This window comes from Ursus maritimus, unplaced genomic scaffold, assembly GCF_017311325.1.
Source record: "Ursus maritimus isolate PB19 unplaced genomic scaffold, ASM1731132v1 scaffold_12, whole genome shotgun sequence".
NCBI lineage: Eukaryota > Metazoa > Chordata > Mammalia > Carnivora > Ursidae > Ursus > Ursus maritimus.
Window position 1 is genome coordinate 40,251,791 of NW_024423564.1, and position 13,069 is coordinate 40,264,859.

The window sequence follows — 13,069 nt, forward strand, 5'->3', positions numbered from 1 at the left end:
TCATTTTTCTACCTGCCTCTTTCCCTAGGACAGACATTTTGTTAGGACATCTCCCTTATGCTATTTTTACCTAGTTCTCACTCTCTCGCCTCCGCACCCTCCCCCCAACTCTCTTTGTTTGCGTTATGGACCTTAAATAAATATAAAATAAAGACCTCAAAGCCATTGCGATAATCAACTAACCTCTCAACTTGGTTAACCATTTTCTTTGCAAATGCCAATACATTTTTAGCATTGCAGAGCGTTTCACAGTTTATAAGCAGTCGGAATGGCTTCGCATTTTCAAAAAGCAGAGGGACAAGGGAGGTCTCAAGAGGTGACCACGTTATGCACTCCAACTGCCAACTGTAGCTGCGCAACCCCGACATCCCACCTCGGACAAAATCGCCTCCAAAACATACTTTGGAGGGAGGGGGTAGATAAGATAGGCTATTAAATCACATTTTACTCCCCAGCCTCCGCAGGGACAGACCAGGAATGATTTCTCTTAAAAACAGCAGGCATCGCGGGCGGAGACGGAGACCGCGCCGGGGGCACGTGGTGGGTGGGGGGACGACACTGAACTTTATACCTGCTTGGACCCCAAGGGTAGAGCGAAGGGACTGCACCCACTCCGCTCGCGGAGGGCTCTTCCCTGCAGGAGTGGGGAAAGGACCCGAACGCAACTCGGCCCACCCTGCACGAGCGGGGCTGAAAGCAGGGGCGCAGGGCCAGCAAACGGCCCCCAGAGCCAGAGGCCGGTTCGCGCGGCCAGAGCGCAGAGCCGGGCAGCCACCCCGCCGCGCCCGCCGGACGCCGCTCGCCCGGGCCGGACGCGCCGCCCCAGTTGGCTGCAGCCCCGCCGGGAGCCGGGAGCGGGGCGCGTCTCCCTGCGGCCCCCGCCCCCGAGGGGGACCCGACACCTCCGGGCCCGCCGCCCCCGCCCCCCGTTCCCCGACTCCTCTCACCCGCCAGGAGCCGGCGACGAGCGAGTGTCCTCGTTGCGCGCGGAGAGGCTGTGCGCGTCCTGCGCCTGGGTGTGGGCGGGGGTCTGGGCGCTCCGGGCGCTGCCGCTGCCGCTCCGGCCGCTGGGAGCCCTCTGGCTGCCGCCGCCGCCGCCGCCGTCTCCACCAGCAAGTTTCCATAAAAGTCCTGGTGCGCAGCCTGTTCCCGCATTCCAGGCGGGCCCAGCGCCGGCTGCAGCTGTTCCAGAACACTAGGCCAGTTCCCCCCACCCCCACGTCCGCCGTAGCGCCCGGAGAGGGGTGGGGTGTCCAGGAGGGAGACGGAAGAGGGGGCGGCGGCTGCCAACTTTCCCCCAGAACCTGCGTGTCGCCCGACTCTGGGTCGCTGAACCTTTTACGTGGGGTCTGCCTCCACCTCCGGGCAGGGGCCGGGGACGGAAGGCCACATCCCCAGTGGGAAGGGAGTGATGATGGGATTCATAGAGCGGCTGGAGCTGGCTCCCCACCACCTACAGCCGGTTTGCCCTGCGGCCCACCTCTCTCAGCGACTCCCCAGTCCTGGTTTCTAACCAAGACCCCGAACCACTACGCTATCTTCATCCAAACCATGACCTTTGGCCAATTTTTCTTCTAACGCTGAGACCATAGGGCAGCAGTCTGGGGACGACTTCGTCTGCTGTGGCTGTCCTTTTCTTGGCTCTCCTCTTCAACTCTAAAAGTGGTGATAGACAAAGGTGGAAGGAGAAGGGGGAGGGAGAAGAGGTTAAAAACAAAAAACCTGAAAGTAAGTAATACTTACATAATCTTATATAATCTTGAAGGCAAATCACCTTTGGCCCTTCTAAAACCTACATAAAGGCACCTGTGAATATTAGCACCCATGGGCCTTTTCAACGTGGGCCACCAGCCACTCAGTTAAAGCCATCAGACAATCCATATTAAAACCTGAAATGTCGATCCAGAGGGGGAGTTTTTTCTGGTGGGGGAGATCTTCAGTTCTTCGCTGCATGCAGAAAATAAATAATAAAAGATAGATGAAAGAAAAGAGAAAAATTTAAATTGAACTAGAGAGAGGAAGTGGAGTGGGGCAGGAGACAGCTGATGGAGAAGGTTGGAAGGACTTTGGCCTTTGAGGTGGGTGGCCATGGTGATTTTGAGCAAAGTAGCGACATGATCGGACATATTTTTAACACGTTCACTCCAGCTGACGTGTTGCAGATACACTCACTGAAGCAGGAAGGCCGGTTGGGCGGCTTCCAAAACCACCGGGCTGGCAGGTGAGGGGAGCGCGGACCACAGTGACGCCTGTGAAGGTAGTGAGACACGCTCAGCACTTTTTTTTTTTCTTGGTACATTTTAAGCAGAACTGGTAGATTTTGGCAACAGATTCAACATGCGGTGGGAGGACCAAGTTTTTGGCCTGAGGAGCTAGAAGAGTGGAGTTGTCCTTTGCTGGGGTGAGAAAGACCAGCAGAAGGAGGTTAGGCAGGTATAGTCAGGAGCTCAGCTTGGGACAAGCTAAGTTTAACACTATTGAAATCAAAGATTTGCCAGTTCGTACAGACATTCCTCATATACCCACCCTGAGTCACTCGGGTTTGTTCTCCAACTTGATTATAACAGTTGCATGCTACTGAAATGACATCAACATCTTAAAAGGAAAAATATAAAGGCGAAATGAGTTATGGTTTTAGAAAAGCTGAGATGAAAGCTTTGAAAACTTGAGAAAGGTAAAGAGATTATAAAACTTACCATCAAGCTAGGTGTGGGAAAGACAAATGTATAAAACTGAGTACAAAATTATAAAAACTAGGGGGACTCAGCATACATTGCTTTTCATGTAAAGTTTCTCTCCTTCAAAAGTAAGGAAAACTGGAAATCGCAGGTGATGATTTAGCGGTGTAGTTCATATAACAAAGATATCTCGGAATACCAAATGGACCCGCATTGCAAGTAAAGGCCTTGACTCCGCATCAACACTGCCCAAAGAACCAGGTCGACCTTAACTACATCCGGTGTATTTTGATTCCTTGCGGTGGTGTCCAGCCACCAAGATGACCCCAAATGATCCCATCTTTTAATATTCACACTCTTGTGTGATCTCCTCCCACACTGTCCAAAAGGTGGTCTGTGTGATCAATACAACACGATATGTTAGCATGGTATGATGGTATGTCACTTCCAAGTCTAGGTTATAAAAGATACTGTGTCTTTTGCCTTGATACCTCTTCAATTACTCCATTTGGGAGATGCCCCAGTAGTTTTAAAGACACTCAGGCGGCTCTGTTACGAGGCCCACATAGCAAAGACCTAACGGCCTCTGACAATGGCCATGTGAGTAAGCAAAGCTTGACAGCAAATCTTTCAGTCCTAGTCAGACCTTCAATGGCTGCAATCTCAGGAGAGACCCTGAGCCAGAACCACCAGCAACAGCCATTCTGGGATTCCTAACCCTCAGCAACTGTGTGAGATAATGTTTGTTGTTTCAAGCTGCTAAATTTTGGGATAATTTGTAATGCAGCAGTAGATAACAAACACACCTGCTTTAACCTACTTTTTTAAATTAGGCACCCCCTACCACATTAAGGATCCAGTCCTTTTTAAAGCCTGTGGGCCTATTCTCTCACAGTGTTGTTAAAATAAAAAAAATTTTTTTGAAAAAAAAAAAGCAAAGTTCTGGAAATTATATATTTCAAGTGCTTGCAATTGTCAAAGTGCTCCTCTATATTCAAGCATTATGGTATTATTTCAAACATAGCAAATTATAAAAGTTCTGTAGTCTCCTATATATAAATGTACTTTGTGAAAGGCTTTTGTGACACACATAAGAGACAGTTAAAAGCAAAACGCTGAGGTGGTATTTGATGTACCCGTTCCTTTGCTGTGGCTTTTAAGAATAAAGTGTCATAGGAAGGTTTGCTTTTCTCTTCTGTACCGCAATTCAGTCCTTCTCTGCACAAATGATGAAGGTTACTTAGAGGTAGGAAAAAAAAAAACACAAACCCAAACACCTCAGCAGACAAGAGAGCTGTGCAGCGTGATCAAAGATGTCAGCAGCATGAGGAGAGAGCGAGATTAAAGGAGTAGAGGTGGCAGGATAAAGTATCACAGAATACAGGGTGGGAAAAGAAATACTACAGAATAAAAGTCAAAAGTGGCATAAGAACAGTAAAGACGACAGTGGATGAACCAAATGAATTAACAGAAATTTCCAGCAAAGCCCTACAAATAATATCACAGTAAGACACTGAGATGCTTGTAGAGACGTATTTTAAACGTACCTAAAAATTCAGAGATGTTTAAAGTTTTTTTTTTTATTTACTTAAGTAATCTCTACACTCAACATAGGGCTCAAACTCATGACCCCGAGATCAAGAGTCCAGTGCTCTTCTGACTGAGCCACCAAAAACCCAGGTGCCCCCAAACCCAGAGATGTTTAAAATATACAAAATATGACGTCCGGGCAGCGGGATCGAAGAGGACGGCAGGCGACAAAGAAACAGAAGAGAGGCTGAGGTGCGGCTCCAGCGTCCGGTCCTGGTCCCTGTCCAGCCCTGTCTCCGCACTGGGAAGAGTGCCCGCGGGCTGGTGTGCTTTGGGCTGTTTTACAGCCGGGGAAGCCGCCTTGCCAGGCGGTGCCCCAGGGCCCCCGGCAGCATCCCCTCTGCCTTGACTAAACATATGTGGACTCTGACAGGAAGTGGGGGGAAACGGGATGTCTGAATAGGGACGGATGCACGAACATCAATTAGGTAAGTTTATATTGTGTTTGATGGCATTCCCAAACCAAACACTTTATTAATTAAAACACAAGTACTCTGGCTTCACTCATCACAGAACTGTCTTTTCTCCCACTTCGTCTACGGAGAAGACATGTGCTTTGGTACTTGATTCTGACGGTTCTGCAGTCGTCGGTGCTCTCTGCGCCTGTGGGTGTGGACTGAGGGACATGGAGAGCTCCTCTGTGACGGGGTCTGATGAGACCAGTGTCATCATGCAAATGTATATGAGCACTGCATAAAATAGTCAACACATCAGTAAGATGTACCATCACTGTTTTATTTGGCAGTAGTAGAAATACATCCATGTTACAGTGCTTATTTGAGCTAAAGAGCCAGTGCTATTTTTCTGCTACTGTAGTGTTTCACCTTTACATAAATAAGTAAGTACAATCCCTACATTTAGGAAATAGACACGTTTACTAATATCAGCCAAGTAAGGACAATACATGGTTGTTTCCAAACTAAGCAAAACAATAATATAATAGAATCATTAGGAACAAAGAAAGAATGCCCTTATTTCCATTAATCACAGATTATACAAATTCTTAAGTCTCACTTACAGAGAAATTTCTAAATTAATTAATCCAAGCAAAAATCAAAAGATTTGAATTCAGCCTAATTCTTATAATCACTTTGCAATGTATATTCCAAATAATTTCCTAATATGTGTTCACATTAAAATAAAAGCAAATTATGTCATGAACATAATTTAAAATTTCTGATTATGAAAGGTCACAGAGAAGTATACTAAACGTTACTTTGGCATTTCTATTTCATGGATTTAAAGGAATACTAAACTAAATTCTTTTGTGATGCAAATAATCACTCTTTAGGTAATCATTTAAGCAGAAAATGTGACATCTTTTTTTTTAATTAAGTATAGTTGACAATGTTACATGAGTTTCAGGTGTGAAAATGTTACATCTTAAGGCAAGAAAAAGTTTGTAAATATTTTTTATAAAGTCAGGTAATTTAACAATAGAATCAAAATAAATGGATGCAAATAAACAGTACTATCTTATGAGACAAAGTTTTTTGGAGCTGACTATAACCGTATGAAAAACTTGGCTTCTTTTTTAAAAAATCTCACTTTGACATTTAATAAACATATCGTAAGCCTTCAATGAAGAAATAACTACTTTTAGCTGAACAAAAATGTAGAGAAACCAAAATAGAAAGTTACCAAACATAAATCACCTGAACACGATCTTTTTTCTTTGAGAAAACAGGAGGAAAAGACCATTTTCTCAGGATAAATTCAAGGCCCTCTGATGACCACGTACACAGAGAAATGGACGGTAGCAGGCTGGTGGTGGCAATGGCGATTTTCTGACAGCACCAGCAAGAGTAAGTGTCTAACAGGGTTTTTTCCTAAAAAGTTCTAGACCAGTTTAATCATTTTTTATTATATATAACATTGCTTTCGTTGTTTAACCCAATTTCAAGGCAAACTGAAGTTGGTACATATGTCTTAAGTACTCTGCTGTGGCCAGAACCATTTTTAAGAGATGTTTCTTTTAAAAAGTTCAAGTTTCTTCCCATACAATAGAGAGGTTTTTTCCTATACTTATTACCCTGAAATTCTATTTGGTCACTCTTGTCTCTTTGTCAAAGGCCACAAAGAAAGCATTTTGCTGAAGCAGTAGCTACATAACTGACCAGAACCAAATCATACTTAAAACACTGAATTTGACAAACCAACCTCTTGAATATGGGTGACTTTTTTTTTTAAGGTGAAATGTAAAAGAGGAAAAAATCACCTTCTGGAAAGCCATTCATCTTATCTGATGAAATAAATTCCCCAGAGTTATCTTACGTAGTAGCAGCATTATTAAATAGTGCAATTCTTCCAAACAGATTTCAAACAATATCTTCCTCAAATAAAAAATTAATTAAGCTTACTACGGCTTTGTTGATAAAACCACAACTTAAAACATTTAGCCCCCCCCAACAGGAAGATTAGTATAAGCAATACCTGTCTTGCCTACGCAATGATGGGAATATGTGCGTGCACACACGCACGTGTGTCAATCTTTCAAGACCAGTGGGACCTCAACAAGAAGCTAAAACTATAAAATATGAATTAAAAAATAAAACAACACATAATGGAATTTTTAGCTTTGATACTTCTAATGCTATTCTTCCACCAATAATAAGAATTGTGAATAACCAATTATTAAATTAAGAATATATGTCAAAACATCAGGAGCTAAATATCAGAGCAATATTTCATACTGTTTAATGCTGTAACCCACACATTATGGGACACAGTACATGCAAACAGCATAAAGATTCTGAAACTCATATTTTGTAACTAGTATTACGTAAGTGTGGCACAACTGTAAATTTAAAACTTTAAAAGATTATGCTTTCCCCCCTCACTTTTCATTCTCTATTCATTAATCAGAAACTAGGCACTTTAATCTAAAAATTCATTTTTAAAAAATATATTTTAGATCTTTCTGAGTAACTCCCTCTTAAAATAAAAAAAAAGCCCACCTTAGGAGCAAAATCAACGAATCCAATCCGTTGATATGCTGAGTGAGCCACTTTAAATAAGTGGTATATGATTTAGACACTAAATTGACACAGCTCTGAATGTATCTACTACACTCTGAAGACATCTACGCACATGAACAACCCATTTGTTCATTTATTTATCATAAAGGACATGAAATATACTTCCATGCTACTAAAAAATATTTTGTTCTATGTCCAGGGGAAGAAAACCTTTAAAAACTCACTAAGATTCAAAGTATGAATATTTTTAAAATATGGGCAGAATATGACAAACTCCCCGTGTGCTACAAATTGTACAGAAGAAAGGAGAAATTATTTTACTATATACAGATTAATACCTTCAGATATTGGGAGATAGTTTCAAAACTACACACAAAAAATCTTAATGACCTCTCATAGTTAATGTTTTCTTCTTAATCAATAATCATTCAAGGGAAAATGCTCTAATCTATAAAAAGATAAAAGAAATTTCTTCAGTCTCATTATTCTAACTTATAGGACCAATAATAATATATTTTGGAAACTGCAGTAAATCAAATATAAACTTGTAACTTGTAAACTTCTCAGTGTCAATTCATTTAAATGTTTTATGATACTCAGCCATTACAACGTCTCTGATTCAAACATGAGCAAATGCACAGGCAGTAATGTAAGCAGTACATCTCAAACACCACTACTGCCCGACCTTGACTGAACACTAAATAACTTTACAATGAAAAATACATTTTCAGGCAAAGTTAAATTTGTTGACACTAGGAGTAATATATTCTTACATAAGGGGGCCACAAAGGTCTTGGCTAAAGTGTATACTTTCAAGGTGCAAAGCATAAAAACAGAGCTTTTGAGAATGATACTGGACATTGCAGACAGTTCGGGACGACAGATCAACTAACTCCCAAGTACTGGTTTCAGTTCAAGCAATATTTCTGTAAAATATACAACATTTCCTGACTTAAATTATTACCTAAAGACTAGAAAGCGCCACTTTGGATACAGTACACAGGGATTCAACGACAGAGCTTCTGTGTAAATACAGAATGATCACTCATTCTCTCCCAGATGTCTTTTCCCTCCCTGAGTCCGTATCCCCCAACTCCTTGTAATACGTGGTACAAAATCAATAGTTACCTTGACTATTTCACAGCACACTCCCACTGTATGGTTTTTATGGTACTTATTGTACTTTGGCTTCCAACAGGCCGCTGGACATAACGTGCCCGTGACTACTCAGACAGCTACTTGCGTGCCTCAGCGCGTCCGCTCCGAGATAGGCCATTAAGAGTTCAGTGCGGCGAGTAAGGAGCTGCATGAGGTCTTCGGCCAAAGTCTCTATACTGGAATAGCGCACCTTCTCGAAGTCAAAAATGTCTTTGAGGAAGAAAAGAACTTGATTCTGGAAAATGAACACAAAGCAAATTGGCACTATCGACCAAAATTATATTAATCTAAATAGTTACCAATATTGTAACGAGCGTTGAATTAGGAGCAGGCCTGGCTTCCAGTACTAGTATCTTATCACAGTGGAAAAGGGGCCTCGAACGAGCGATTAAACCTTTCCTAGGTCACATTTTCTTTTTCTGTAAAATATAGGATACTAGTACTACTGTTCAGGGCTGACGTGATGATGACAAAAAAAAATCTATGGGAAATGCCTGTAAACCCTAAAGCACTGTCTAAATGTAAGGGGCTGGTACTAACTCTTTCTCAGAAATTGAGGTTTTCGGTGTTACCTCTGAACACGGGTACTACTTTAAGACGGAAGAGTAAACTACTTCCAATAGTTGTAACTTTTACTTTTTAAAAATTATTTATCTATTTATTTATTTTTGAAAGAGAGAGAGAGAAAGCACTAGCAGGGGAAGGCGTAGATGGAGAGGCAGAGAATCTCAAGCGGACTCTGCACTGAGCACAGAGCACCTCAGGGCTTGATCTTACGACCCTGAGATCATGACCTGAGACACAACCAAGAGTCGGACATTTAACTGACTGAGCCACCCAGCTGCCCCTGTAACTTTTAAGTTTTTTTTAAAATTTTTTTAAAAAGATTTTTTATTTATTTTTTAAAAATAAATAAATAAATTTTTGTGAGAGAGAGAGAAAGTACACGAGTAGGGGGAGCTGTAAGCAGAGGGAGAAGCAGGCTCCCTGCTGAGCCAGGAGCTAGATGCGGGACTTGATCCCAGGCATTGCAGACACTTAACCGACTGAACCACCCAGGTGCCCTAACTTTTAAGTTTTAAGTGTATATTTTTCTGTATATAAAAAATGTAAGATATATAAAAAACTTAAGATATATGAAAAATAAAAATTTCAGGTCTCAAACCAGTGGAAGATGATGAAGGATATTTCATTAAGTTAATACTTATGCTGAAACTCATTTTTTTACTGCAGTACGGTTGAACTATAGTGTTTTATTCGTTTCAGGTGTACAACACAGTGATTCAACAAGTCTACACGTGACTCAGTGCTCACCATGGTAAGTGTAGTTACCACCCATCACCAAACAATGTTTTTACAATATTATTGGCTGTATTCCCTATGTTGTACCTTTCATCCCCGTGGCTTTCTTATTTTATAACTGGAAGTTTGTATCTCTTATTCCCCTTCACCTATTTCACCCATCCTCCCAATCCCCTCTCCTCTGGCAACCACCAGTTTGTTCTCTATATTTATGATTCCATATGAGTTTTGTTCATTTGCTTTGTTTTCTGGTTTCCACATGTAAGTGAAATCATATGGCATTTGTCTTTCTCTGTCTGACTTATTTCACCCTGTAGGTCCAACCATGTTGTTGAAAATGGCAAAATCTCATTCTTTTTTTGCTGAAACTCATTTTAAGCAAGTTGTATACTACTAAGTATTAAGTCACAGGCTGTTATGCCATGATGGGGGAAAAAAAAGTAATTCCAAACAGCAAAAACCAGAAATACTTTATTTCTATCCCACAGAAATCAAGTGTTAAGAAGTACTAGGAAGGCACACTTCCTAGATTTGCTTGACTCTGTATCTGGATGGGTCGTTAGCAATCAACCTGTCGAGCCCCTTCATTTTACAGATGAAGAAAAGGAGCACAGAGCATAATTTGCCCAGAGTCAGGCTGTTCATTAACAACAAACTTAATCCCCAGTCAGAATTCTTCCCACTAAACACATACCTTACATTTTAGGAGTTCGAAAAAACACAAGTCAAAAATTGATCAATTTTGAATGACAGTAAAATAAATATTTACTAAACATTTATAGAAATGTTACATTAACAGCGCTTAAACATAAAAATTTAACTTTTTAAATGAACAATAGCGTGAAACATCCAAACTTTCAAACATCAAAAACTTTCAAATTCATACTTGATTATGTTTACTTTTATTTGCTCTTTGAAACTCAGCCTAAATTCAAGACTATGAAATAGTGAGACTTTTCTTGGCACTTTGCCAAGCAGAAGATTCTGCAAGGAGCTATAATTTCTGTTTTGGTGAACTGCTGATGTTGGGATACAACCGTTAACTCCCATGTTATTTCTCACAACTGGGGTTTACCATTCACGTTACCTTAAACCAGAACTTACTTCTAAATTGCTCACATGTGCAACAAAGACACATTAGTATTGTTTTATACATTTCAGAAGGGTCCAGAGGTAAAGAACAACTGTCTGCAGCAACTTGATTGTAACACGGTAACACCACACAAAAGCACGTATCCGTTATAGGAGGAATTGATGAGGTGAATGGACTTGTTGAATCTACTCCAGGATAAAGCACCAAATCTATATAATAATGTTCCACCGGCATTTAAACACTGAATTTAGGTGACTTTTATAACTTTACCTTTCATGAACATTCTTTTTTCTACAAAAGCAAAAACAAAACAGAATAAAGCCTCGTCCACTTTTCGATTAGAAAAAAAGAGATGATTCAATGACTGAACATACCTTAAAGAAGCAACATAAATCATAGAGAGAATTTCTAGGACCCAAAAAGCCCCAGGCGAGGACAGGGCTGATCTGCTCACAAATGGCATAAAAATGGGCAAAAAATCCATCTGGGATCTGTTGGGAAGTAAAGGAGAATCAAGTTATTTTTACCTTCTTGAGTTAGCTATCTCTAGCCGAGAGATTTAAATTGCTGTCCATCATATCATCAGCTCTTTTTGAGGACAGCCCAAGGGTTAACGCTGAGCCAGCCTACTAAGAAAGTGAATAAGCTTACAAGTAACTTTTAGAGTCACAGAATGTTTTATATAATTTTCATATCCTAGCCAACAGTTTCAAATGTGCTGAGGAACGTTATTTCTTGAAGGCATTTTCACCTCATAAAAATACTTCATAAAAAGTAATCACATCAGTGTTACAACCAAGCAATAACAAGAACGCTATGGTGTTCCTTCACAGTATAATTTTTAGGATGAATGAGATTACCATGGTTTCAGCTATTAAACAGTTCCATTCAATCACTTAATTAGACTACCTGAAAAAGACCAAAATGATTTTTAAATGACTAAGCACAAAAATTTGCTAATTAGAATCCTAACTTTTAGTGCAGGAACCAGATATTATTGAAGCATTTAATTGTGTAATTACTACCTCTTCTCGTGCAATAGTAATACACACAGGAACCGAAGTTTATTAATAACTTTCTGAATTTCCCTTGTTAAATAACATCCTGTGGGATTTGTCATATGGCATCAACGGGGGATAACTATGCCTTAAGATTCTGTCTCCTGGAGGGGTTATTTTCTATTTTATAGGCTCCAAACCTCAATTTAAAAAAATATATACTCTAGCAGCAAGTACCATTTAATGAGTGCCCATTATATTCCAGATAATGTGCTAGGTTCTATTTAATCTAATAAAACGTTCCTGAAAAAGTAGGTCCTGTTAACGTCATTTCAATCAGGTAGAAAGTGATACATCAGAGGAGGTAAGTAACCTGTCCTAAGTAACACATAGCTAACCAGCGAAGGCCAAAAAATTATGAAGGATGCACTGAAGTGATCATTTAGTCTGAGAGGTTCTGCATATATTAAAATTCTAAATCCCATAGACTAACTGTAGTAGGAATTCAGACAGGTAGGACTTTAGCATGAGCTGGATGAAGAGACATGCTTCTGCAAGTAATAACATTGAGCTGAATTCAACAATAGGTAAGATATATTTAAATACAGAGGAAAGACTATGGCATTCCAGGTATAGAAATTAGTTCTCCAAGAGGTGAGATATATACGTAATCTGTGGCTATGGACAGAAGACTAGTCTAAGGTACAAGATTTATTCTAAGAAGACATAAAGTTATATATGTTATTACTATCATGATTATTATGGAAACTATTATTTATTAATCTCGTTTTTATATTTTTCATTCTATGTTTAAATGAAGCTGGTTGATATTATCTCGTTTCATCCTTACACCTACCCTTATGAAGTAGGTACCAATTCCATTCTTCAAACAGGAGAACTGGAGGTCAGCTGAGAGTCAGGAACTTGCCCAGGTCATAATAGCTACTGTGAGAGTCAAGCCCAAGTCTATAAGTCTGCTCCCTAGCCCCAAACCAGTGGTTCCCAAATGTTAGAGTTTATAATCATCATTTGGAAAGCTTGTTTAAAACACAGGGTCTCTGGAATCATTTTTTTTAAATTTATTGAATGATAGAGTACAAAGCTCCCAAAGAGGGAGGGGACCTGAGAGGGTTGCCCTCTGGAATCATTTTATTTTATTTTTTTAAAGATTTAATTTATTTATTGGATTTTATTTATTGATTTTATTTATTTATTTATTTATTTATTTATTTGGAGACAGAGACAGAGATAGAGAGAGCACAAGCAGGGAGG

General features: G+C 40.3%; 2 protein-coding genes across 5 annotated transcripts in view; both read right to left on the reverse strand.

Moving 5' to 3' along the window:
• Positions 1-1,013, reverse strand: part of NEXN (nexilin F-actin binding protein) — a 48,744-nt gene extending 47,731 nt beyond the window's left edge. For 3 of the 4 annotated variants that reach the window (XM_040627119.1, XM_040627115.1, XM_040627118.1), the window contains exon 1: positions 948-1,000. The gene's annotated coding sequence lies outside the window, so the exon portion shown is untranslated. Of the gene's footprint in view, positions 1-947 lie in introns of all 4 variants that reach the window. The other variant, XM_040627117.1, reaches the window with a different exon arrangement.
• Positions 1,014-4,982: 3,969 nt separating this feature from the next.
• The window catches only part of MIGA1 (mitoguardin 1), a 95,272-nt gene continuing 87,185 nt past the window's right edge, over positions 4,983-13,069 (reverse strand). The window contains exons 14-15 of the mRNA XM_008690698.2: positions 11,174-11,290; positions 4,983-8,639 (exon numbers count right to left, since the gene is read on the reverse strand). Of these exons, the coding sequence (XP_008688920.2) occupies positions 8,421-8,639; positions 11,174-11,290 (336 nt within the window). The 3' untranslated portion in view covers positions 4,983-8,420. The remainder of the gene's footprint in view (positions 8,640-11,173; positions 11,291-13,069) is intronic.